We start from the raw sequence: 26,643 nt of genomic DNA on the forward strand, positions 1-26,643 counted from the left end.
TCGTGCGCGTGTCACCGTCTCACAGCATAAAGGCGAGGTTCACAGCTTCAAAACTTGCGATACATGGCTTGGAGGAGGCAGCGGGCAGCCGCAGTCCGACGTGTGCTGAACACGGTCTGAACCCGAGCTGAATGAAGCGAGTCCTCGTCTAGGCTGTTCCGAGCGCCGTGCTTTTCCCCCCTCCTTCCCTTTTCCATTTCTAATTTCCTTCTCGGTGAAATCTGACACATCAGCGGCTCGCTCGAGTTTGTAGACTGGTAGATTTATGCTAATTGGCCCGCGTGCTTCGCGATCGCAGGCGGTATCAGAAGCAAACACACTCGGCTGAAAACTGTGGCGTTTTTAAATGCCTTCAAGTTTGTGAGCGAGAGGGACAACCCTCCCCCTCCTCTTCCACCTCCTCCACCTCCTCCTCCAAACCCCGTTTTTTCACACGAGGGACAGACACACCGACATCACCGCCATCCTCTGCTGTATGAAACGGATCAGTGTCGGGAAGGAAACAAAAAAAGAAGTGGTCAAAGATTTGACGGGAATCATGGCAGCTACTTTATCAGCGGAGGAAGAGCAGGTAGGCCCTGAGAGTCCGTGTCTTTTACACTTCTTCGTTTCTGGGTTATGTTGGCTAACAATAAATAAATAAATAAAAATCTTTCAGTCTCGAGACTCTACCTGGAGGCTTTTTTGCCCTGTGTACTGCGAGTGCGCAAATGGTGGCTGTGCTCCGAAACGGTCCTGAATGCCGAGCGGAAATATTGTATCGATTTCTGGCGCATTACTGCTCTCTTTGCATCACTGTCAGCGGCTGAGCTGATGGGCTGCAGCACAGGCCGAGCTTGTCTTTATCGCCCCCCTAGAAAATGGAAGGGAAGGGGGGCATGTTTGTTTCGTGTGTCGTAGTTAAACACGGTGTATTGACGGGAAACTGCTTGGCCGCGAGAGTCGGAAACGCTGGCCGGTCTTTGACAAAATGTACACAGTAGAAACTTGGCTCAGCGTAAAGAGTCATGCCGTGCCATCCGAGCACATTTTAACGCACATATCGCCGCACTTTCCAAGTTAAGGATGGAGGAAGTGCGTTTCTCTCAAATATTTCAGTACTTTGTTGTTTGCTTTAAGTAAAAATAGCCGTGCAAACTCTGTCCCCACACTTTTAAACACCAGCTTTAAGTTATCATATCGTTTTCGACATTATTGGCCTGTTTTTCTACTTCGAGGCTTGGAAGTAGTGAGAAGTGGGAGAATTCTGAGAAAACTATTCCAAGAACAGGAATTGGCCTATTGGCTCATTCTAGGCTTCAAGAACTCTGAGCCCGAAGAACGGAGCGTTTATTCTAGGAATGATGAGACTCTTGATTATTGGAGCAGAAGGATTTTCTTGATAAATCCCTTAGATGATGGACAGATAAGCAGCCAGCCTTTGTTTTTGTTTGTTTGCGATAATGTCTGAACAGGTCCTCAAGTGTAAAGATTTACTTGTTTGCTCTTTTTTGACTTGTGATTTTTGAGTTGAATATTCCTGCGATTTCAAGTATTTAATCATATGAGGATGGAAATCTTTTACAGACCTAGCTATAAAACAGAGTGTAGTAGTAGAGTTATGCATGAATGGTAGAGGTGGGCAGATCGAAATATCGATGGTATCGATGCCGATGCTGGTATCGGTATCTTACATAGGCGAGTTCAGACTCTTTTTAGGGGTGCTCAAGTGTCCCTCAATTTCATCACACCACCCCTAAAGAAAACTGCCCAGTGTTCTTGGTGTTATGATGATTCAGTCTCTCACAGAGGAGTTGCTTCTTCAGCAGTGTGGTTTGTCATTAATACTCTAGATAAGACTTGAGTTGCTGCACCAGAAAGAATATGCAGGGGTAATTTCATGACCAGAGATGGGCAGTAACGCGTTACTTGTAACGCGTTACTGTAATCTGATTACTTTTTTCAGGTAACGAGTAAAGTAAGGGATTACTATTGCAAAAACGGTAATTAGATTACCGTTACTTTCCTGTAGGAACACTGCGTTACTAAAACCATGATTTTTTTTGCAAGAATGTCTCATGACAGTGACGTAAGCGAGTGCAACGTTCGTGACAACAGCTGTGTGCAGATCAACAGTGCATCATATATTGAGTGCAGAGAGAGTATGAGCATGCAGCGTTTAAAGCGTGGAAGTACTGACCTTATTTTGAGTTTGATTCCATAAAAAGTGACAAAAACATTAGTGTCCGTTGTGCGTGGGAAGAAAACTTCTTTTTACAGCGAAAAAAAACCCCCTAAACTTCCAAGCAAGCACCGAGTGCGCTAAGATGTAATGGGAAACTCACAGAGAAACTCGCGGATTCTTCCACTGACCGCTGCGGCACACCTGCACCAGGGTAAACCTCCGCCTATGCCACTCCTGCTTTACAGGTGAAAATAGAGCAACAGGACCGCTAATCTTTGATGTTATTTATTTTCTGCTGTGTTTTATTTGCATCTATTTGAAAGACTGAGTGTAAACACACAAAAAAAATATATTTTATGTGCTGGAATGTGCAGAAAATAAGTTTAAATGTTAAACAAATTTCTTCCAGTCAGAGAATGTTGCATATAATTTAATTTTTGCTTGATGCATAAAGTTAAAAGGTTAAAACTAATAAAACAAGTTTTAAAAAGAGACGTTTCCATTTGATTACATTTTGTATGATGGATTATGTAGAAAAAGTAGAATTGGGCTGAAAGATCTATCGCTTTATCACCTCTTCAGGTTGTAAATCGTGTTTTTAAAAAAGTAACTAAGTAATTAATTACTTTTGAAAATAAGTAATCAGTAAAGTAACGGGATTACTTTTTTGGGGGAGTAATCGGTAATTAGTTACTGATTACTTTTTTCAAGTAACTTGACCAACACTGTTCATGACACAAATCAGTGATTAGCTTAGCTAATGTAGCCTAAATCACCAGAGATTATTTGCTAATTTTAGCTTTTCAAGCCACTAGTCTGCTGGCAACTAGTGATATACCAGCAAAGGAGCTGATGTACTTTATTTGCGCACTTTTTAGTTTGTTAAAGATTTCTATTCCGGTTCTGCGCTTCATTGTTTGTCTGCAGTACAGCTCCTGATCCAGGTGAGAGCAAGTCGAAAGGAAGTTTACGTCCAGTAGCAGCCTGTAGTCAGTCTGAATATTGTTATAAATGAGGAGCAGTTTATGCCTTTCATTGGTTTGTAAGTTCTGCTTCGCTGTTACAGTTGAACTTTTGGGTAACAGCACAAAGTCGGAGAGAACAGAAGTGAGCACAATGAAGACTGCAGAGAGAGGAAAACAAACGGGCAAGAGTGAACCTGTAGTCAAGGTCAACAAAATTATAAAGGAAGTGTTCCTTCCGTTTTGCCCATATTCTTTGATAATGATTTTTTTTTTCTCACTCAGTGTCTAGGTGGGTTCTCTCCAGGTACTCTGGCTTCCTCCCACACTGTAAACACATGCAGTCAGTGGGGTTATGTTAAGTGGTGATTCTTAACTGCTCATAGGTCTGAATGGTTGTCTGTCTGTGTTAGTCATGTGACCGTCTCGCAACCTGTCCAAAGTGTAGCCCACCTCTCGCCCTATGGCAGTTGGGATAGACTCCAGCCTCCCCACAACCCTAATAAGTATAAGTGAAAGAGAATGGATGGATAATTTTACATGCATTTAATGGAAGCTTTGTGTGCATACTTTATATTGTAAGGTAGCCCCTACAACAGTCATGACTCCCTATGAGCAAGCCCTTTGGTAACAGTGGGAAGGAAGAAACCTCGAGCAGAACCAGGCTCTGAGAAGGGAGGCTATCTGCCGCGACCAGCTGGGGTGAGGGGAGGAAGATGGGACAAAATACATGCTGTGGAAGGGAGCCAGAGATTAATAACAGTAATGATTCAATGCAGAGAGGTTTATTAACACACGGTGTGGGAGAAAGGTGACTGAAGAAGAAATACTCAATGCATCATGGGAATCCCCCAGCAGCCTACACCTATTGCAGCATAACAAAGGGAGGATTCAGGGTCACATGATCCAGTCCTGACTATATGCTCTAGCTTGCAGAATGGATTTTCCACTTTCTGTATTGAAAAATGTTGCTTTAAGTGCTTGAGGATTTGGTTGACTTCCTCTATGTGGTTAAGAGACTGAACCAGTGTCGTGCATGTTTCTTCTTTCTCCTCGCAAACTGTTATTTAACTTATTTTGAAACGTTTGCTCAACATGAGTGAGCCTCTGACTCAGATTTGATAACTAAAGTGTTTGTGATGTGCTATTCGGTATTGGCTGTTTTCAGGAAAAATAGCATGTGTGCAAAAATGTAAATAGAAATGTAATTGAAAATAGCACCGAGATGAATGATCAGATAAACTGAGACTGGGGCCACGAAAGACTGTAAAGTCTGTGTATTGTGGGGGGAGGAAGGGAGGTTTCTGGCAGAACATCTCAGAAATAATTAGGTTAGTTTGTAATATGATTGGGTATAAAAAGAACATCCCTGTGAGGCTTTTCAGTCAGAAGATGGGAAGAGGCTCAGCGCTCTGCAAAAGACCGCATGGGCAACAGTTTAACTAGGATGTTTCTCAAAGTAAAAGTTTAGGCTTCTCATTATCTGTAGTACATGGTATCATTAACAGATTCAGAGAATCCAGAGAAATCCCTGCACACGAGGCCAAAAACCAATATTTATCGGCCCTGATTTTTCTTTTTTGGGCCCTGGGGCGGCTCTGCATTTAAAATCAAATGCTCTTCTGAGTTTAAAAAAAAAAAAAAAATCTGCGTGGGCTATGGGAGACGTACCAAAAACTGCATTTACAAATGTGAGTTAAAACACAATGTGAGAGATCCAGAAATGCTATCAGCTTCTCAGGATCCCAGCTCATAAAAGATGGACTGAAGTCAAAGTGGAAAAACTGTGGTGGATGAATGAAAACTTGGAATTTTGATTTGGAAGTCATGGATGCTGCAATGCTGCTATCTGGATAATTTGTCAACATACAGCCTGCAATGACCACTGACATTGGTAACTTGGAGATCAGTGAAGGCGACATGAATGTTATAAACAGGTTTTTAAGCATTTACTGCCACACATGTTTTCCCTTCTTTCTGGGACGGCTTTGTTTACTCAAGAACTGTAATGTCATTCACATTCTGCACATATTGTAGCAGTACGGTTGAGTAGTAAGACCAGCTGCTAAGGTGGCCTGCCTGCAGTCCAGATAGGTCATGCATCATGAAATGCAAAGACCCAAAACTGCCTTTGTGTTTTTTCTCAATTACATACAGAGTAGAGCAGGGCGATATGACCAAAAATATTTATCACGATATACATTTGAAAATTTACGATAACGATATAACTGACGATATAATTGACACTAGACAAAATACTTTACAACTCCACAACTTTATTAGTGCAACAAACCCATCAATGTATTTTCACTTAAACAAGCAGCCGTTTTTTATGTGCATTAGTTATATAAAAACGTAACAGTGCAAATGCAAATTCCTTGCTGACAGTTTAACCAAAAGGCATTTCCAGTGGAAACTGGCCGACATATCCTCAGCATAACCATGTATAATATCCACAAAACTTAAAAATAGCTTATACACACAATACGGTAATATTATGTTGAAGCACAGTACATATGACTCCGCGAGGCGCCTGGCTACAATAGCCGTAATGCTCCGACAATCCATCAAGCGGTGCGGGTTCGTAGCTTAGCAAAGTCGTACTGAAACATTTGACAGATTTTCATTTCGAGGTCAGTAAACACAACCAGAATTCATACATAAGGCACACGGGATTATAAGGGGCACTGTCGATTTTCAGAAAAATCAAAGGATTGATTTTAAGTGTGCCGTATTTTCCAAACAACACGGTAATAACGACGGCCTGCTAGCATGCTCTACCAAAAATAGTGCTTTGTTGTGTATCTGACGGATGAAAGCCAGACCAGTTCCACACCACTGAAGTTGCAGCATTTTTACAAACCAGTTCTGGTTCATCCGTTTCATTCAACGATCCACTTTCGCTCTTCTCATTCTGTGTCGCCGCCATGTGCGTATGTAAACATAGGGCTGCGCATTCGCGTTTTACCCATATTCTATCGCGATGTTTCATTTTCTTATCGTTGCCCAAAATTACACCGGTATTACCGTGAACGGTATGATATAGCCCAGCCCTAATACAGAGTTTATATGATTTGCAAACAAATGCATTCCACATTTATTTACATTTAAAGATTAGTTGTGCTTCTTTTGTTTTTTTTTGGGGGGGGGGGGTGTTAAATGTAAAGTTAGCATAACCATCTGTTCTCAGAAATCAGTGTTTGATCCTCTATGGGTTGTCGTACAGTTTCTGGTATTTTTTCCACCTCATTGATGTCACTGATGATACTCGAGATAGTAGAGGACGTTTCTCAATATAATTCAGTTTAAAAAATAATAATAATAATAATAAAAGCACCACAGACTGCTGCCTCTAAAAATAAATTCAAGTTGAATCAACAGCAGTCTAACTCATTCATGAAGGTAGGGGTTTATGTATGGCTGTCGTATTAGATTATGTAAGATTTCATCAGCTTCTGGTTTAGACATAACCAGTTGAAGTTATCTCGCTGTTAAGCTTACCCAATTATTTCGAAATCCAGCGTCAGCAGAGCAGTGCAGTTACTGTGGTGGAATAACTATGACTTTGCAGAAGCTCGATTTCTCATATATACTACTTCTCGGTGCCAGTCATGCTCGTGCTTTCTCTTTCCACCGAGTCCTCATCATCTGGCCAGCAGAAAGCTCCTTATCTGCCTGCTCCATTTCCTGTGTGAGCCAGGGCCCCTGCTAGGGTACCGGACGCCCTCATTACATCTGCAGCCGTGTGTGTGTGTGTGTGTGTTCTCTTGGGAGTATACACTGGTGTAGTGGTACTTCATTCTAAAGGCAGCTGTTAAAAGTATTTCCACTAGACTCTGGGTGGGGGGACTTTATGAGTTACAGAGTGTGTGTGTTGAGTAGAGTCTACTCCCCGGAAGCAGCAGAGTGAGGGAAAGTGGGAATAGGGAGATAGTGACGTTATTGACTTCCTGTTTTGGTATTGACTCGTGCCAAATGGGACTCAGTGAAGTGAATCGAAGGCGCTTGGCAACAGCAGTCCTACATTTGTAAATAGATTAGCATGGCATCTGTAATCAAATAAATGCTGGAAAAACCATGTGACGGGCAGCCATGAATCCCGGGCGGGCGGGGGGGGGGGGGGGAATGATGAAGAAATGCATCAGCCTTCTTCCTAAGATCAAAGTGTAAGCATGACACTGCAGACACCCCTGCAGCACTGTTTTCAGTAATCCTTCCATAAAATATAAGCTGACACACTGATACAGTCACCACGAATCCTTCTCGGATTATAAATACAGTGGACTGATTATTGATGTCAGTACTGAGACATTCAGGACCAGTTCTTATAACCAAGCATTGTGGTACATGTGAAAATTCCAGTTTGCACATTAATCAGGTGCTTCATTATGTACCATTCAACTGCTGGTTAATGAGAGTTTCTAATCAGCCATATAGCAGCAACTCGGTGCATTTTAGGCATGAAGAACTGATCAATAAGAACCTGTTGCAGTTCAAAGTGAGCATCAGGATGCGGAAGAGAAGTTGGGGGGGATACAGAGACTGGTATGAAAAAATTAAGCTGATGGGAAGGCGACAGTGACTCAATATCCACTTGTTACAACAAGAGGTGTGCAGAAGAGCATCTCCGAAGCCACAACATATTGAACGTTGGAGCAGATGGCCTACAGTGGCAGGGGACCACGTGGGTGTCACAACTGTCAGTTAAGAAAGGGGAAATTGAGGCTAATTGGACAACAGAAGAAATTTGAGGTGAGGGTGAGTTGGCTTGTCTGATAACCACTTGTTACATCCATGGTGTGCAGAACAGCATCTCTGAACCCACAACATGTTAAACTTTGAAGTAGATGATACTTGTTCACCAAAATCAGAAAATAAAAAAAAATTGGAAAAATTTTGCATAAAGAATATGAAAAAATGGAGCCATCTCCCTTGTATTATCGTTTCAGGCTGGTTGTATAATAGTGTGAGGGATATTTTCCTGACACACTTAGGTCTCCTAATGGCAACTGAGCATCCTTTAGACACCTGAAGTTACTTAGATTTTGTTGCTGACCATGTCCATCCCCGTCTCCTGATGGCTGCTTTCAGCAGGATAACAGAGCATGTCACAAAACTTGGATCTTGAATGTGAGACTGAACTCAGGTGACCTCCACAATCACCAGATCTCAATCCAATAGAGCACCTTCACATAATGGTCGTGCAGTCGACAAATCTGCAGCAACTTTCTGATGCCATTATATCAATATGGAGCAAATATTATTGTTTACTGTAAGCTTATTTGAAGTAAACATGCACAGAAAGAATTGACTTGTTTTACTTATAACATGTTGGGCCTCAGACCCTCATCAGGCAAAGTTTATGCAAACAGTGCTTTGTTTTTCTGTCCAGTTAAGAGTTTTTGATCCTGGTTTACTAAATACAGTTTTTCTACTGATGACTGGACAGAACAAAACCTTTGCACATGGATCTTAACTCAGACACAAGGAAGATGTGACTGGGATGTTTTATTCACAAAAATGAATAGAAAGTAATCACGATAACTGATTGGCAACATTGTTGCTCAAAATAGTCACCCTGGAGTTACCTTGACATAAAAAGTATAGCAGTATTGGATGGTAATTGCAGCTTACCACGACGTTGTTCCTTGGAGACAAATTGCAAGATTATTTAGTCATTATTGATGAACTACTTTTTCAACATGCATGCTCGTAGCATGGTGGGCAGTTGTGGCAGGAGCCTTAGTCTTAGAAGAATGTGGGTTGAAGCAGCATAGAATAAAGGTTGTCAATGAATGTAGGGGAATGTACTATAATAATAGTCGTGTGGCATGACATTTGGATCACACAGAAAATAGGAGTGTAGAGGATAATGTGTGTTAATCAACTTTCAGTTGTCAAAGTGGAAATGCTGACTAAATGAATGCATTGCCAGTATGCTGCTATCAGTAATGATTTCCACAATGCAAAGTGCAGCATTATAAAGGTGTGAAAGTGATATCATGGTTCATTAGTTTCTTGAATCTGTTAACTCCTGACTGCTGCTGATTATAGCCCCTTTCTCCCTATAGCAGACATCTTCCTGTAGCAGTGACCCCTTTAGGGTGGGGTGTTGTAACATGTTTGTACAACTGGATCTTTGCTTTTAGCGCTAATAATCAATCACAACTTCATCAGTTAACTCCCAACACAGGAGGTCGCAACCACAGCAAATCTGATCAATTAGTTATTGTCTGTCATCGTCCGCCACAACCAGCGAACAACACTCACAACAAAAACAGGATTATGTAACGTCAGGCCAGAAAATGTTTCTCTCTGCAGTCAGGATGACTTGTGACTAGATACAAACTCATTCTGTGCTCACAGAAATCCCTCTGGCTATGGCAGGACACATAAGCTCGAATCAAGTGGTGTTGTTTTTTTTTTTTTTTGTTTTGTTTTTGTTTTGTTTTGTTTTGTTTTAAGTAATTGAACTTCAAGGAAAAAAGAAAATCTCCAGTTATTTCAAAAGTGGGGCAAGTCAGCCAAATATTTATGCATCCTCCAGGAATTGAATAAGTCACTCCTCTGCAGTGAGTCTTCCACAGCAATCCGGTGTGCTATCATGAAAACAAACTGGTTCATCCTCACATTCCACTCTTGGCAGATATGGCCCCAGTGTAGAAAAGCCAAACAAGACTGGCTTCTACTGGAACACAGGGTCACCACCTGGAGTTGGCAGGCTGTCCTTAAAAGGCTATGAGCAGCTGTCAGACCGCTGAAGTTTTTGGAAACCTGAGTGTACCTGAAGGTAACCTGACAGGAAGCGGTCTTTGGCCAACAAAAGAGCGCAAACGCTTAACGTTGCAGCAACAACAAAGAGCACAAGGCCCATATTAAATACCTGTTGTGCTTTTAGATTTGTAGACTAGAATTTTGTAATATTAGGAAATAGCTGTACTCGGAGCCAAAGCAAAGGAAACATCCCACGTTGAATGTCATGAAATGTGCTGGAGAGGTGGCGGCCAGAGGAAGAAGCCAATAAATGTTATGAATCTGGATCATTTTCTTTAAAGTTGCGAGTTGCGTCAAATGCGTTTGCTTTGACTGAGGACTTCGCTTGTCAAGCCCACTTGCGGATCGCATGTATGTTAGATTTTTTTTTTTTTTTTTCTTGTTATCGCTGAGTAGATTTATCACAGTTTTCCCTGCAAATATTTCCAATATATTTTAATGGAGGTATATCTAACAAAACAAACTAGTCCGAAGTCCACTGCTTGTGTATCGCACAGATCTGCAAAGGGCGCTGGGTAAACTGGACCTAGCTCCGTGGTCCAAAACAGGACCTTATTGGTTTCGCTTGTTTCTGGTTGTTGGACCAATAATGGACAGATTTCTTTTGTTTGTTTGTTTGTTTGTTTTCCATCTCTCTAAACCCTGTTGTTTGGAATCTGGCATACTGGATTCACAAGAGAAATCTGCAGACACGGTTGTCACTTTTCCGTGGCAGGAATTCCAGGCAGGCATGTGGCGGGGCAAACATTTAGAGGAATGGACCCTTAATGGCCCCTTTTTGTTTGCATGTCTGTGTAGGACACATTAATGAGTTTGCAGTAATTTTGTGTCGGCAGCTTTTCCCCAGCTGCTCAGAAGAAAGTACCATGAAGTACATACATTCAGAAGTATCGCAGCAGGTGTATCTTAATGGCTCATTCCAGGATTTTTATTTTCCTTGCTCTTCTCTGTTGGCCATTCCCACATTTTATGACACATTGTATCTTCTCTACAGTGAAAACCTCATAACTCATTATACCCTCCCCCGCTTCCCTTCCACATTTTTTTCCCATGAGAATCGGATGTCAACAGGCCTCAGCCCTGTCAGGTGCAATCATCCCTCATCCCTTGCATGCTAAGGCCTCTTGAACAGAGCAAAAGCTGCAGGCCCTCCTGCTTTTGAAAGCACTAGCTCTGCCGAGGGGAGACAGTGGCATCCTGTCTTCAGGCTCGGCGCTCATCAGGGATCGTTCTGTATTCCTGAAGAGCTGCGGATTCCCTGAACTTGACTTCCTGTCTCCCGAGCGTGCCCCACTGCTGCCGTGCCTGAGCAGAAAAGCGGAACCCTGTGTTTTCTGAAAGCGTGAGCTTTCATTGCCTCCTCCTGTCGTCTTTTTGAAGGATTCACTTGGTGCTGACTCGCTAACGCAGAGATTGGAAGGGGAGGGGGGGGCTGAGGGAGTGTATATAATAAGAGGGGAGAGGCAGGAAGCCCCTGAATGACTGCAGGCTAAATGCAGAAGTTACTTCCAAGATGAGCTGAAGGCCTCGAAGTTAAACACATTTTTCTAAATTACAAGTGCAGCATGAAGCCAGCAAGACATTAAAGGTATCACAATGCTGAAAGCACACTTTTTAATAGGGAGAGAACTTTGTTACTTAAGGAAGTTATAAAAACATATTTATAGGCATCACATGTGACGATCCCACAGAGGAGTGCCGTGAGTTTGCAGTTCCCTGCAGCTGTGCAGAGCTTTATGGAGTTGGCGCATGCAGCGTTCGTGTTTTGGCTCATTTTCATCACTCATGGTGTCATTTTTGGCTGCAGCAGTTTTCAGCTGGCTGTACCTGCTCAGCACCATGTGGCACATAGACAAAGTTAACAAAAGGCTAGTGAAAATATGGAGTGTTTGGGAGCTAAAGAGCCAGATGTTTCCCTTACTGTTAGCAGAGACCACAAAAGGGGAGCAAATATTGGGCATTAATGCCAGATAACCCCCAGTAATCATAACATCAGTTGCTGTTTTCACGCTTCTTGCCATTCTGTTTCGGTCCATTAGAGATTCTTTCCTGTAGTTGCAGCCAGATTTCCTAAGAAACCAATTATCATCTTCACCTCAGATGCAGAGTTTGATGGCCAATTAATCATCTTCTCTTGAAAGAATAATGCTGACACGCAGTTCCATTTCTTGGAACAAGGCACACACACCTTTCAGTTCGAGCAAGCTCAGGACACACGACTTTACCCGTGTTGTGTGGGCTTTTTTGTTTTGTTTTGTTTTTTTATAAAAAAAAAAAAAGCTGGTGCTCCACAGCTAGACAAGTAATTTCACTGCCAAGTACTATTAAAAGTCTGTGCAGCCTTGTCATTAAAGCAGCTTCATGTCATAAACACCAGTTTGCAGGATTCGGTTATCTTCCCCAGCTCATGCTTCAGGCTGCGAGTTTTATTTCGAGCAACAAATGTCTCCCCGTAATGTACACGTGTCCATTTGCATGTGTCACTCCACTTTTGTGTTCATTTTGGTGTAAATGTTTACTTCATCTTCTTTCTGCTTGTTGCTACATTCTTTACTTCATTCTCAAGGATATACAGCAGCATATCCCCCACTGCAGCAGGCCATAACATTGCATCAAATAATCTCTGGGGCTGTAGATAGCACTTCCTTTGAGGATGTATCAAGTTCAAACCCCCAGTTTCACTTCCTTCCTGCTTGACCCTCAGATTTTGGGACAGCAGAGTTTTCTGACAACATCTGTGTGTGTTTCAGGCTACCAGGCAGTTTCTGGAGGAAATCAACAAGTGGACCAGTCAGCATGGAGTGTCTCCGCTGTCCAGGGAATTGGCCGTCAAGTTCCTCATGGCTCGCAAGTTTGACGTCCTCCGAGCCATCGAGCTGTTCCACAGTTACAGGGTAAGGGCATCAGTCATTATCAGCCCTTTCCTCTGTCCTCCCTCTGCTGCTGTGGATTCATCCCCTTCAGTTGAAGGAGTCTACTGTAATTTCAGCCTACAGCTAAGTTTACAAGTCCCCATTAAATCTGAGGATACACTGAATATGAAGCTGGAAGTTTTGGAGGGTTTTTTGTTTGTTTTTTAGTACATAGTATTTAAACAGGTCCTACATACAGTTCAGTATCAACAGTGCTACGGTTGTGTAAAACATACCTGCCATGTATGTTTAAGCTTGTTAAACGGGTGCATTGATACAAGGCTGTTCTTGGCTTTGTCCTGGCAAGGTTTTGATTTCATTTACATAACCGAACAATGTTATCTTTCATTTCACCTGGGTTTGCTGTGTCACACACACGGGAGTGGCTAGAGCTCGAAACACTTAAACGCAATAGATAACATTCAGTATAAGTGGGGTTTTTTTTTTTCTTTTCCCATTTTTCTCTCCCTCCCAGCAATATTAAAAACCAAAACAAACAAAAAAAAACTTCCCCAGATCTCACCTGAAATTTTATAAATAAATTTCAGATTCAGTTTTTTTTCAGGTTTAGAACAAAATAGTTTTCAATCTAAGAGAAACTGAAAACGCCGGGCAAACTAAACACAATTTAAGTGGTTGGCAAGTTTTAATTCGCACTTTGACTACTCCAAAATCTCAAAGTGTGGGTATATTTAAAAAAAAAATAAAGAAAAATCCTGAAACTAATTTATCCCACATTTGAAGGGGGGGGCACACATCCTTATGGTACAATGGTGAGATCAGCTAAAGGCAGAGATTGGATTAGTGTTGTCACTGTGGGCTGTGCAGATGGGTGCTGTTTTTATAAGGCCGCTCCTCTGCTTTGCTTAAGGTCACAAGCAGGTGAAAGAACACCTTAGTGACAATGATGTGATATGTGACGCTGCGCCTCCGTCAGCCAGGGTCAAACTGCACCCAAACAAGCCCCCTGCGTTAGGTTAGGTTTAGCTCCTTTAAAGGAGGGAAAAAAATTGAAGCCCTGACTCATCTCAAGCTTATAGCAGTTGTTTTGGTGAAAAGATGGTTTCCAGTTAATAGCTGCTCTAAATTTAGATTTCTAACTGAGAGCAGCAGACTGTTATGAATCTGTAACACGTTGCTTCTGACGTATAACTACAGTTTACTGACTTGTTCCAAAGAAAATGTACACTTAGTGCTATATTCTGGGTTTCTGTGTAGTTTTTATAAAATCTGCTGCAGTTGACAACAAGCGTCCCTCTTGGTTGACGAGTGTGGGGTGTCTTCACTGTGCCCAGAAATGGCAGCACAAGGCCCTTTTTCATTGAGCATATTTCCTCAGAGGCTGTTGCCAAGCAAGAGATGGCCTGAGCAGATGCATCACAAACCTCGGGGCCTGACACACACACCAACTCGCGCACTTATTTTATTTTTTAATTTTACATCGGGGGATATTTCAAGAAGCGGTATTCAGGCTTTTCAAGCTTTCCAGAAAGCTTGTTGCGAATCAAAATAGGGGCTGGTTTGGTCAGCTGAGGTTATGAAGTCTGTCTAAAGGAGGAACATGAAGTTTCACATGTTGGGCGTGCATGCTAAACCATGTTAACACAAAAATAGTGCTGGATGTAACTACTTTGTGTTAGAGGTCAAGTGAACTAGATGGCACGTGACTTTTTTTCAGTTTACTTTGTGGGGGTGGGGTGGGGGTGATCTTGTCTTTTGTATTTTGGAGCCTTTTTGAAGCATAACAGGCAAATGACAGCTATTCATGTCAAATAGACATGGCTGATCTTCTCTTTTTTTGCTTCCTGTTTGCTTGTTGTGCTCTTAGCCACCTCCCTGGGGAGAAATGCAGTGAAAAAAGTTTAAAAACATACTGTATATCTGTAGCATGCTGGCTGTATAATCTTCTTGTGCGGGGATATCGAGAGATCACCAAAGAGTCAAAATGAAAAAAGGATTAGGTGAATCTGAGGACTCACCTGACACTACGTGTCACAGAAAGGACATCTGGTGAAATGACTATCAAGTCAGAAACTGATAAAGGTGAAACTTTCAGGGCATCAGGTCCTACTGCAGGTTTTGTTTTTTGGGGGGTTTACCCTCTAAATGTCAATACTGCTCAAAATATGAACATGCAGAATGGCATTTATCAAATCGACAAACAAAAAGTTGCCAGGCAAGTTTCACACAAATTCTACCTTCTTAATGATTGTACTTGTGGCACCGTCCTTTTCTTGTAAAGTCATTTCAGTCATCAAGGTAGCATTCACCAGTGAGTAGCTGGCTCGCTCATGACCGCCTTCGGTGTGACTTTAAGAAGGATTAGTCTCCCCTACCACGCTGCAGCTCATTTAACACAGCTTAATGCTGCGTCAGCACCAGGACGAGGCTGGGGACAAGTCATTCGTTAGGAGAATGGGGGAAGGGAGGGGGCTTGGAGGGAAAGTTTCCAGTGCGCTGTTTGTTTGGAGGGTTAGAGAAATGAGAGGTCGGCTTTAAGTGTTGCCATAAAATGAAGAATCGAACCTGGTTTAGTGCCGCGAATGTGGCAAATGATAAACCTCAAGGATCAATTTGCCACTTGTTCATTTCCTATTGTACAATGAGATGCTACTGTGAGGTTTTAAAATGCACAAAAACATGTTTTTCCCTGTGATGATGTTAAATAATAAACAGGAAATGCATTGCAGTATGCAGGGGGTTATTAGTCGGGGTTTAATTATGGGGACACGACAAATTTTCTGAAGTCTTTTTGCTGTCAGGGTTACTATCTATAAACTTTAATAGTTGTGGGTCATAGAAAATGTAGCATCTTGCAAATATCCAGTTTTAAAAAACAAACCGCCTCGCAGATCACCCCCTGTGTTTACGGTCTGAGGCCACAGATTGTTATATGACGGAGTGCAAAATTGGTACGATATTCTCTTAAAGACATCGTAGCGCCATATCACCCCGATAGAGCACTTCATTCTCACCCTGCAGGTTTACTTGTGGTCCCTGGAATATTTAAAAGTAGACTGGGATGCAGAGCCTGCAGATTTCAGACCCATTTGGGGAAGAGACTCTCTCTACTTTTAAGATTAGGCTTTAAAACGTTCCCTTTTGATAAATTATATAGTTGGAGCTGGATCAAGTCGTGGCAGATGGCCGCCCCCTCCCTGAGTCTGTCTCTGTTGGAGGTTTCTTCTGTTAAAAGGGAGTTTTTCCTTCCCACTGTTGCCAAGTGCTTGCTCATAGGGGTTTGTCTGATTGTTGGGATTTTCTCTGTATAATTAAAGTGTTTACCTTAAAGTATAAAGACCATGAAGCAACTGTTGTTGTTGGTGCTATATAAATAATTATAAATAAATAAATCTTCAATCATCTTTAGAGTGGCAAGTAAGCACTTCAGGAAAGCTGTACGGTTTAACCAAGAATGCTTTTTGTGGAAAGGGAGTGTTCTAATATGTAACTCTACAGTTTCCTTCTGACGTATTTCATGGAGTAATGGCAGTCTAGTGAAGTCTGAATCTGTACATCCGTTACCATTAAGACCCGAGTGCTTACAGTCTTAAAAGGAATAAAAGGGTTGCAGAGAAATCGTGAGCTGCAGCAGTTCCCGTCAATCTGTAGAAAAGCTTCATTTAAAACTAAAGGAGGCGTTTTAATTTGGCCAATTTCAACAGCGGGAACTCAAAGTATCTCTAGTTTAATATTGTTCACAAAAAGTCTGTAAGATCAACTATAATTGAAAAGACACGCCTAAGCTGAAGTTTAAGACTTTCCACAGAAAGTGGAAGGGGGGGCTAGCAGAGAGGAATCCTCCCGGCAGGAAAGCCAGGCAGGTGATTCACTATTGTTCAGAAAGGAATTCACCTCAAAGTGACGGCCTGTTAGAGCTGCCCCACAGCTTGCCTTCACCTGCTGTGATCTGTTTTCTTCAGGAAACGCGTCTTAAAGAAGGAATTGTCAGACTTCAGCCTCAGGAGGAGCCTCTGCGGTCCGAGCTGCTCAGTGGAAAGTTCACTGTGTTGGTAAGTGCGTTCCTGAAATATCCTCCACATTTTTTAGATTCATTCAAGGTGTAATGTGTAACGTGCCCACGTGGAAATGTTGTGTATTAATATTGTGCGTGTATATGTTTAGTCAATTTCTACAACGTACCTCATCCCAGTGATTCCAGTGACGTTTAGTGTTTGTGTGTCTTTTCATCAGGCTTCTAATGCTGCTGCGTTAACAACAATAACAATGACTTTACTTCATTCCTTAGATTGAATGTTCAAAAACTAAGCCCTCATCCTGATGTGCTTTTTGGGGTGCAGGCTATTTGTTGACGTTCCAAGTGTGTTTCCTGGCCTTTTGTCAGCCAAATTGTGACCGTTAAAGATGCCGACTTCCACCGCACACACATGCAATCACACGCGCACACACACATTCCCATTTTCCCGCATTTCCCTTTTTTCCTTCCCCGCTGACGTGCCACAGCGGCATTGATGCTACACATCCTCTCGCCTGACGTCGGAGTTCTCCAGCCTCGGCAGCGGGCTTCACATCCTGTCTGGTGTATTTTTAGCCCTCGTGCCAGAGAATACAGGCTTATTTACTTACAAAGGAGCTTTTTCCAGAGGATCTCTGGTCACCAGCTCCACTCGAGTGAAGAGCCTCGGTTCCCCGGGCACCCCCATTCTCAGCACAGTTCAGCTTTGGCTCAGAAAATGCATTCTGTCTTTACCCCAGGAAGAAAATGAAGAGATCCAAGACCCGCGGCATCAGTAATGACAACAATTGTTCATTCTGTTGAACTGTTGACAGCCCTTTCTCTGAGCTGGCAACCAGCCAGCATGTGAACCAAAGTGCCCCCCTGTGGTCATTTTTCTTTTTCCATTCTTTCTTTTTGCACTTCTGTTTGGGTGTTGTTGTCACACTTAGCTCTAGTAAACTCCTTTGGAAACCACACAGTTTCTAAGAATGGCATCATAATTCATGCATTTGAGACACTTGAATGCTAGATATAAAGATATTCAGAATAAGGCTGGTATTTCTATGTGTGTGTGTCCATCTTGCTTATTTTCTGCCGCCTTGCTCATAACTCCACAATAAACAATACAGAATGAACCCAGTACTAATAAACAATCCCCAATTCAGTACAGGGTGGGGGTGGGGGGGGCAGCAGTTGCCTGGAAAATTGTGACAAACTGCTTTTGCTCTGCTGAATGATAACCTGCCAGTATTGTGTGCTTGTGTATTTTCAGAGTGTACGAGACCCTTCAGGGGCCTCCATCGCCTTGTACACAGCCAAACTGCATCACCCCAACAAGACAGGCAACCATGTGGTGCTTCAGGCCCTCTTCTACCTCCTGGATCGGGCTGTGGAAAGGTGAGGAACATGGATTTCAGTGAATGAAGCTGCAACAAAACGGTCACATTTTGTTTTTAATTTTTGGTGAGAGTGTCGGGTAAAGTACTGGGTATTTGTTTTTCCTTGAAATACTGCATAGTGTGGCATTGTAGCCTTTAAACGTCTTACTTAAACACATCACTCGCTTTATTTCAGTGAAAGTTTCTTTTCTTTGAAGGAATCCTATGACTCAAATTTTGTACATGAAAAGACAGTCTTACTGGAACTTGTTTAAGTCTTCCCCAAAATGACGTTTATCTGCCGTGTGGGGAATAAGTTCCACTTGACAGCACGGGTAGTAGTTAACTCATTCACTGCCAGCCATTGGCAGTGAATGAGTTAAACCCATTGACTCATGCACTGCAATTGACGGCTATAGACGTCAATGGCAGTGAATGAGTTAAATGACCTAATGAAGATATCAAAAACCGGATTTTTTTTCCTTTTTGTTTTTGTGTCACAGCTTCGAGACTCAGAGGAATGGCTTAGTGTTCATCTATGACATGGCAGGCTCCAACTACACAAACTTTGAGCTGGACCTCAGCAAGAAGATTCTCAACTTGCTCAAGGTTTGGGATTTCAGTGCAGTATAGTGAATAGGTGCTGTAAACATCAAAAATGAGATGCACATGCTCGGATTATTCACAGGACCAGATGTAAACAGTACTTTCATTGATCTAAAGGAGCTGAAAGTCTTCATTCCTTTCCAGGGCTAGAGTAACGGCTAACTGCACATTTATTTCCATCTTAGAAAGTAGTAATCTGATTTATTTATGGATGTTTTGTCTTCCAGGATTTAAGTAACTGTCCAAAAAGGCAAATGAGTGGCTCACTGTGTGAGTTGATAGCCTTTAAAGTATTACTTAATCCATATGCAGTGGCAGTGGTACTTATTTTTGCAATTGCCTGCATTTAAGTGAGTTACACTTTAAACATGTAGCAGTATGTCCGCTGGAGTCAATAACACGGACTATTATGTGGTCACATCAGCAGCAGCGGGATGTATTCTGTGCCCACATATTGATCTCTGTGGAGCAGCTGTTGTCCTCAGTCACATACAGTACACATACTGTGTACTTAATACCTAGTGCCAAGTTTATCTTATGGTACTTGTGCATCTATCTCCTGTGTTTACACTCTAAACACAGGAGAGGTTGCCCCTTAATTTACAATATATTAATAAATATAATCATGAAGTTTAAAATGTGAGTTCTAAACAAAGAATTTGGTTTACTGTAATTTACCATCTTTGTCCACCAGGGGGCATTCCCTGCCAGGCTGAAGAAGGTGCTGATCGTAGGTGCCCCGGTGTGGTTTCGAGTGCCCTACAATCTGCTCAGCCTGCTTCTCAAGGAGAAACTGAGGGAGAGGGTAAATGTTTTGACTACTTCTCAAAGTAGCTCTTCAGCTTCATTTTTATGATAATTTATTAAGTAAGGGAAGGCAAAAGCTTCATTTTTTGGTTGTTTTTTTATTTTTGTTGTTTTTTTGTTTCTTTTTTTTCCCCTCAAATGGCAGGCAGTGAGTGATTCGGTGTACCAACTGTGCTCTGTGATTATGAGATTCTTTAACTGCTTATCCTCCTGCCTCACACATGCTTTAGATGTTGAATCACTGGAGTCAGGATACCTCCTACATTATTACCAGTCATTATTTTATTAGCATGGATTTCTTAAGAGCCACTGTGCACGGGATGTATTTATTTTTATGCTAAGAGTAGGAGAAAACTGATATTTAGGATAAAGCAGGCTTAAAACAAATGGTATCCTGTTGCTTTTTTTAATTGGTTCCATATCATGAAGTCAATTTTACATACGCAGGTAGGGGTGGGTTTTAATAATCGATTCATCGATTAAAATCGATTCTGGCTTGGATAACGTGATATAGATTCATTAAAATCCTGAATCGTTTTTTTTATATAAATGTATTTTGCCCAAAATGCCAGAATCTCTGGTGAAACATCACAAAATTTTGACAACCACCAAACATTTAAAACAGTAAATGAGAGCAGGTACACGGCTTCGGCACAAAGACGTAAACACACTGCGCGGACCCGCGGATCAGAATCGGTGAGATGTCTCCTTTCTCACCTGACGGCACGGACACGGTCGGGGCTGAAAGCCGACAGCTCGCTGATTCTGTTTCGTCAGTCCGTGCTTTGTGTTCACGCCCTTTTTGCACTGATTCTAAAGCTGTTAGTTTGATCTCTGTCCAAACAATATTGACCGAACCAGCAGCAAAAGAAGATCCAAACTAAGCTTCACATAAACATCGTCATGGACTCCCTCTGACTCTTGCTGTTTTGCTTCCACCACAATAAAATCACACTTCATGCACAGCTCTCTCTCTCTCTTTCTCAGTGTACTTCAAGAACAGTTTCCCGTCTATCCCCGAAATCTGTTTTCTGCATTATTCACTTGTTTGTTACGCACAAGACAACCGTTATTTACAGCGCTGTCGGCCGATGTTTTTGTTTGGGTTTTTTTTCCCCCTTTTACTTACTTCCGAAAAGAGAACCTAATTTCTGCCGTTCAACAGGCTTCTGAACAAATTAAAACTTTTTAAAATTATACAAAATGCAAAACGCTCAGCTGTGTCTCTAATAAAACCGCTGTAACTTCAGAGGTAATGTTCATAAGTTGATTAATGGTTTTCTTTCGTTTTTGATGTACTGCAGAATATTTTAATAAAATCCCAGGCCAGGAAAATCACCTTCATGTTTTTTCTGTGTTTTATCTTCAGCTACTTTGACACAAAGGCATCTGCTGTGACGCTCACACCTTTGATAAAGTCTTGCGAGTGTCAGCTTCCTTTTTATAGATACAAAAATATGTAAATGTACTGATCTGAATTATAATATTTCTGACTGTCTGAGGCAAAATTTCCCAGATTCAAATTGAATTGAATCGAATCGATTCAGGACCTTGTGAATCGGAATCGAATCGATTCTAGAAATCGGTGACGATACCCAGCCCTATACGCAGGTTCCTAACTGAGTGAGATGACACAAGTATTTGCATGCCAGCTGTAGAAAGACTGCAGCATTTTCACATTTATGTAAAGTGCACAAAAGAGAGATCCAGTTATTGTAGTCTGCCTTCAAGATATGGTAGTGCTAACAGGTTAAACTCACGGGCAGAGTGCCTTTGACCTTTTATGCCGTTTTCTTTGCGGGTAAAAACAAATCCATCTCAGTCTATGTCTCTCCTAACTCCAGGTTCAGATGGTAAAAATGGCCGAGCTGCGCCAGCACCTCCCCAGAGACTGTCTGCCTCAGCACCTTGGTGGCCTGCTACCTCTGGACGCGTACAGCTGGAACCAGCAGCTACTGGCGGGCCAGAATGGCAGAATAGACCCTGTGGATGAATTGGTGGGCATCCCCTTTGAAGATGCCTCCATTCACGTCCCCGGACCAGAGTCCATGCGCCCGCAGGAGCTGCTGACGCACCTCGGCAGGCTACAGCGCTCGGGCATCCATCAGGAGTACGAGGAGCTACGCAAAGAAGCACCACCCGGAACCTTCCACTGCGCACAGTGAGTTTAGAGCAGCAGGCGCACATTCAGTGCTCACTTTAAAATCTGATTCTGTCTGGCTGAGCAGAGCTGCCAGAAAGATTAGTTTATTAATACCTGTAATCTTTTTATGCTATAGGTGCAGCGTGCATTCTGGGAAGGACAAAAATTAGTAGCATTGTAATGTAATCTATTCCACAGCATGTCCTTTAACCCCGACTTCAATAGATGACCTTTCTAATATTTTCAGAATGTTTTGTTTTGTTCCTTATTGGCATTTATAAAGTGGAATGTATAGCTGTGCTTGGTGACTGCATCTTTTTCCTCATTTTGCATACTTAGCCTCTAGTTTTCTATAAATTCTTCAAGTCTTCTATAAATTATAGACCTCACTTCAATGTCACATGTAACTAAGTAGCACATGACCAGAAAAGCAAAACTTTAGTTCAGTGTGTGTCGACTGTTATTGTAATTGTAAACCGCATTGGGCGGCAGCATTAAACTTTTGTTTTGTCTACAGAGCAGCCTACAATCAGGAGAAGAATCGCTACGGCGACGTGTTGTGCCTTGATCAGACGAGAGTTCGTTTGAAACCCAGAAAGAATGAGGTAAATGCTGTTTTAAAAAATGTGCATTTCATTTGATCAGTTCCATTCGTGGTCACTCTTAGCTGTCAAGCTTAAAACTTCTAACTGGCTACTGCACTCCCAGTACTCAGCGGGACACCTACCAACTAGCTTATAAAGCAAACGTGTAACCAAACTGTTGGATTTTCTCCTCTAAAGTCTCTAATGCTCCGACAATTGAACTGACATGATGTGTTTGGCATTCTGTTGACCTTTTGTGACTGAGTTTTGTTGCTCTCACAGAGATCAGACTACATCAATGCGAGTTTCATGGACGGCTACAAACAGAAGAATGCCTACATTGGTACTCAAGGTACGACAAGTTAATTTATTTAAAAGGACTGTTTTGCAGTGTTATGCCAGTGGCATAACACTGCAGTCCTGTTAATGAGCCAAACTGATATCATCAGTAATGTTAAGTGGACCCTACGGCCAAATAAGTGTGTGACTACAAAGGAACCTTTTTAAATGAGGACATTTGGTCATCAGTCTAAGTGGGCACTGTTACTACCACTGCTGTGTCATAAATGGCAATAAATGTAACTGAAGCATATAGGTGGACAGTGGCAGTAAGCTGAGGTGGACAGTTTGTTGCCCAATAAAATAAATATTATAATAACAGAAGTTAATACTTTCAAAGGTGTATTTCTAATTACTCTACAGTAAGTTACTGCAGATTTCTGATTAATTGAACTCTTCTGGAGTAAGGTTTTATATAAACACTTACAAGTACAAGGAGAAAAATGTTACTAGGAGGTATGTACACTGCTCAAAGCATTGTCAGTGTCTCTGCTGGTAACATGAGGTGATACCTGAACCCTACAGAGGTTGCACAGGTAGTCCAGCTCCTCCAGGATTCCACATCAATGTGTGCCATTGCCAGAAGGTTTGTGTCCCCCAGCACAGTCTCAATAGCACGGAGATGATTCCAGGAGACGGCTAGATACTCTAGGAGAGCTGGACAGGGCTGAAGAAGGCCTTTAACCCATCAGAACTGGTATCTGCCCCTTGGTGATTAAAAAATGACCTCACGTAGGCCACTGGTGTGAACATGTCTGACCAAACAATCAGAAACAGACATCATGAGGGCGCTATAAGAGCCTGACAGGTGCATAGCACCGTTGAACCCGATTGGCATTTACCACAGAATACCAGAATTGGCAGGTCCATCACACTCCATGCTTTTTACAGATCAAGGCATGTTCACCCTGAACACATGTGACAAACATGAAAGGGTGTGGAGAATGGGAGAATGTTGTGCTGCCTGTAATATCGTTCACCGTGACTGGTTTGGTGGTGAGTACCTGATGTCATCAGGCATGCATAGAATCACATGGAGGCCATACAAACTACTGAGTACTCTTGAGCTGCTGTATCAACACTGTATCACTTTTTTCGTTTGGGGTTTTTTGTTTTCTTTTTTTCTCTCCAGGGTTTCTTAGAATTCAGCCCTCTGTAGATTATCATTTCCAGCCAATGATGTAGCACCCTTTCATTCCTAACACAGTACAGAGTTGTTGTTGTTTTTTTTCCCACATTAAGATCTCATGTGTTTTCAGTGTGTTCCTCCTTTCTTAATTTCTTTTTAACACTATAGTTCAGGTAGAATTGTATTTGAACAGCTGGGAGTGAGAATAATCACTCATGCACTGATACGACCAGTTTCTGATGGTTTTGCAACATGTACCAAAACGCGCTCAACACCCAACCTTGCACAAAACTTTACTTGCAGTGCAACATTTCTTCTCTCACTACAGGAATCCCTAGGCTTCCAGGAACATTTGTAAGATCAGTGGGAAGAACAGTAACACTAATGACCGTGCACCTGAAGACCTCTGTAGTATTTTACTTAAGCTTGTGTCCATAAATACGCCGTCACCTCTGAGAATGCTGGGAAAACCTTTGCTCACTTCTGGGACTAACAGTTGCTGACTGTATGAAGACCAGTTCTTGTATAAATGCCCAAAGTTAATCTGTTTATTTTCAGAAATGATCATGTCATCCTGATTTCTGAAGACATTTCACTGCTGTAATTCAATGATTCAGAAACGACTGCTAAGACCATCAAAATTATTTGGCAGTCTTACACAATGAGCTGAATGTTTGTCTTTATTGTGGGTTAATGTATCTCATTAAGGAGCTACTCCATGCAGTTAAATGAGTATGACTCATTACGCTGGGATCAGATTTTAATTTTATTTATTTTTACTCACTGTAATTTTGATTGTCTTCGACTTTGGTGTTTGTATTGTGCAGGACCACTAGACAGGACCTACGGTGATTTCTGGAGGATGGTTTGGGAACAAAATGTCCTTGTTATTGTCATGACAACCAGGTAATGGAGTTGATGAACTAAAAGTATCTGTTTTGATTTTTAGAAGTTGAATCTGTGTTAATTTTGTCAAATACGTCCTGACCCTCTGTCGCAGGACCGACGAAGGCAGTCGGAGAAAGTGTGGGCAGTACTGGCCTCTGGAGGAAGGTGGACAGGAGGTCTATGGCCACATAGCAGTAGTGAACCAGAGGGTGGACCGCCACAGCCACTACAACCACACCACTCTTGAACTGCACAACACTGAGGTGAGAAAAAACATTTTGCTTAATGTTGCAGCCAAAAAATATCTGGCATTGCCTGAAAAGCACCAGTAACAGAGTGGGATTGATATCCTCATCATATTCTTTGCGTTCCCTAAAATGTTCAAAGTACTCCACTCCCTGGTTCAGTTGAACAAGCAGAATGCATTTTCTGTCGTACATATTTTCTATCATAAAGCGTATAACCTGTAAAATTTTATTTGTGTATTCAGACATGTGAACAGAGACAAGTGAGTCATTTCCAGTACCTCAGCTGGCCCGACTATGGCGTCCCCACCTCAGCAGTGACTCTGATTGACTTCCTGGGAGCTGTGAAGAGACAACAGAGAAAAATGGTCAAGGCTCTGGGATCTCAGTGGACAGGCCACCCGCTGGGACCGCCAATGGTGGTCCACTGTAGTGCAGGGATTGGGAGAACAGGTGAGATGCAGGGATAAAAACCTTCTTCTAGGGCTTCGGGCCGTTTTATACCCACCGTGCAGTGCCTCACAAACTGCACCCAACAGCAAAGTTGTCTGCTGTCGCTGCAGCTGGGAAGAACACAAGTGTTGTTCCTGTCAGTTTTTACCACTATTTTAATGATCTAGTCATCCAGAAGCTCACGTTCACAGATTATACAGAGCTAGATGGAGCAACAAATCTTGCATCTTTTCATTTGAAAAGATGCAAGATTGCTTTAGTGGTGAGAATACTGTAGCAGGTACCTGCATCTTCATGGCTTGCATGAATAGATGCATGTAAAGTGACCAACACGATGGGTGTGCTTGTGCTTTAAGGCCTCAGTCACACAGTCTTAGCAACCCATCACCAACCACAGGTTGCGCAAACAAAATCTATATTCCCTGAGTGGTTGGAGACTGGTTGCTGGCTGTTAGTATGTGAACTAGCCACACAGCGAGTACTGCACCAAAAATTCTCCTTACTTTGGTAACTAGCAGATTGTTGCGGTTGGCCCTGATTTGACTACCTGTCTGCAGACCCTCATACAGAGAGGGTTTGTCTCCAAAATAAGTCATGCCTTTTGAAAGGTGTTGACTCCAATGCTAAACCACAACTTTTACTCTGATGGGAAACCTTCTGTTTCTAGTTTGCGTTGCATGGCTTCAAAATTTCTTACCACTGAGCAAGCAGTTGCAAAGTATTTTCAGAGAAGTTTGCATGATGATGCAGACTGTGAGTCGCTGCAGCAATCTGCTAGCAGCCAAAAGAATCGCAAGGAGGTTTTTTGGTACAGCAACATCCTGCAAAGAGTAACCTGAATATTCTGTTTTCCTGAATGAGTATGTTTATCAGACTGTATGAGAATAAGGCTTTTAACCAACATGATAGCGTTTCATTGTCTGTAATCTTAAAGTGTTGCCACTAACCCGCTGTTGTTGGCAGGTACCTTCTGTGCCCTGGACATCTGTCTGTCCCAGCTACAGGATGTAGGCTCACTTAACGTGTGCCAGACAGTGCACCGCATGAGAACACAGAGGGCCTTCAGCATTCAAACCCCAGACCAGTACTACTTCTGCTACAATGCCATTTTGGAACACGCCCAAAGACAGGGCCTCATCCCAGCCAATCAGTGAGCTTCAGCCATGACCTTCCAAACCAGTCCATGAGCCCTGTGATTCCTGCAGTCAAGTCTGTTAGCTCCAAGCCATGTTTTGTGATCAGTTAGCCCAGGAACTGTAACTTCCTCACAGATGCTGTCCTTACAAAAGATAAAAATAAA

At 42.3% G+C, this 26,643-nt stretch overlaps 1 protein-coding gene across 1 annotated transcript; it reads left to right on the forward strand.

Annotated features, from left to right (window-relative positions):
- Positions 1-26,643, forward strand: ptpn9a (protein tyrosine phosphatase non-receptor type 9a). Its single transcript, XM_085359429.1, has 13 exons — positions 1-571; positions 12,651-12,794; positions 16,736-16,825; positions 18,044-18,168; positions 18,653-18,758; positions 19,450-19,560; positions 21,407-21,723; positions 22,223-22,310; positions 22,572-22,641; positions 24,585-24,663; positions 24,758-24,908; positions 25,136-25,343; positions 26,307-26,643. Exons 1-13 carry the CDS (start codon positions 476-478, stop codon positions 26,495-26,497), a joined length of 1,776 nt encoding a protein of 591 aa, XP_085215555.1. The 5' UTR covers positions 1-475; the 3' UTR covers positions 26,498-26,643.

Source organism: Diplotaxodon limnothrissa, linkage group LG7, assembly GCF_057381915.1.
Source record: "Diplotaxodon limnothrissa isolate DT_005_m linkage group LG7, D_limnothrissa_male_GT1.1, whole genome shotgun sequence".
Taxonomy (NCBI): Eukaryota; Metazoa; Chordata; class Actinopteri; order Cichliformes; family Cichlidae; genus Diplotaxodon; species Diplotaxodon limnothrissa.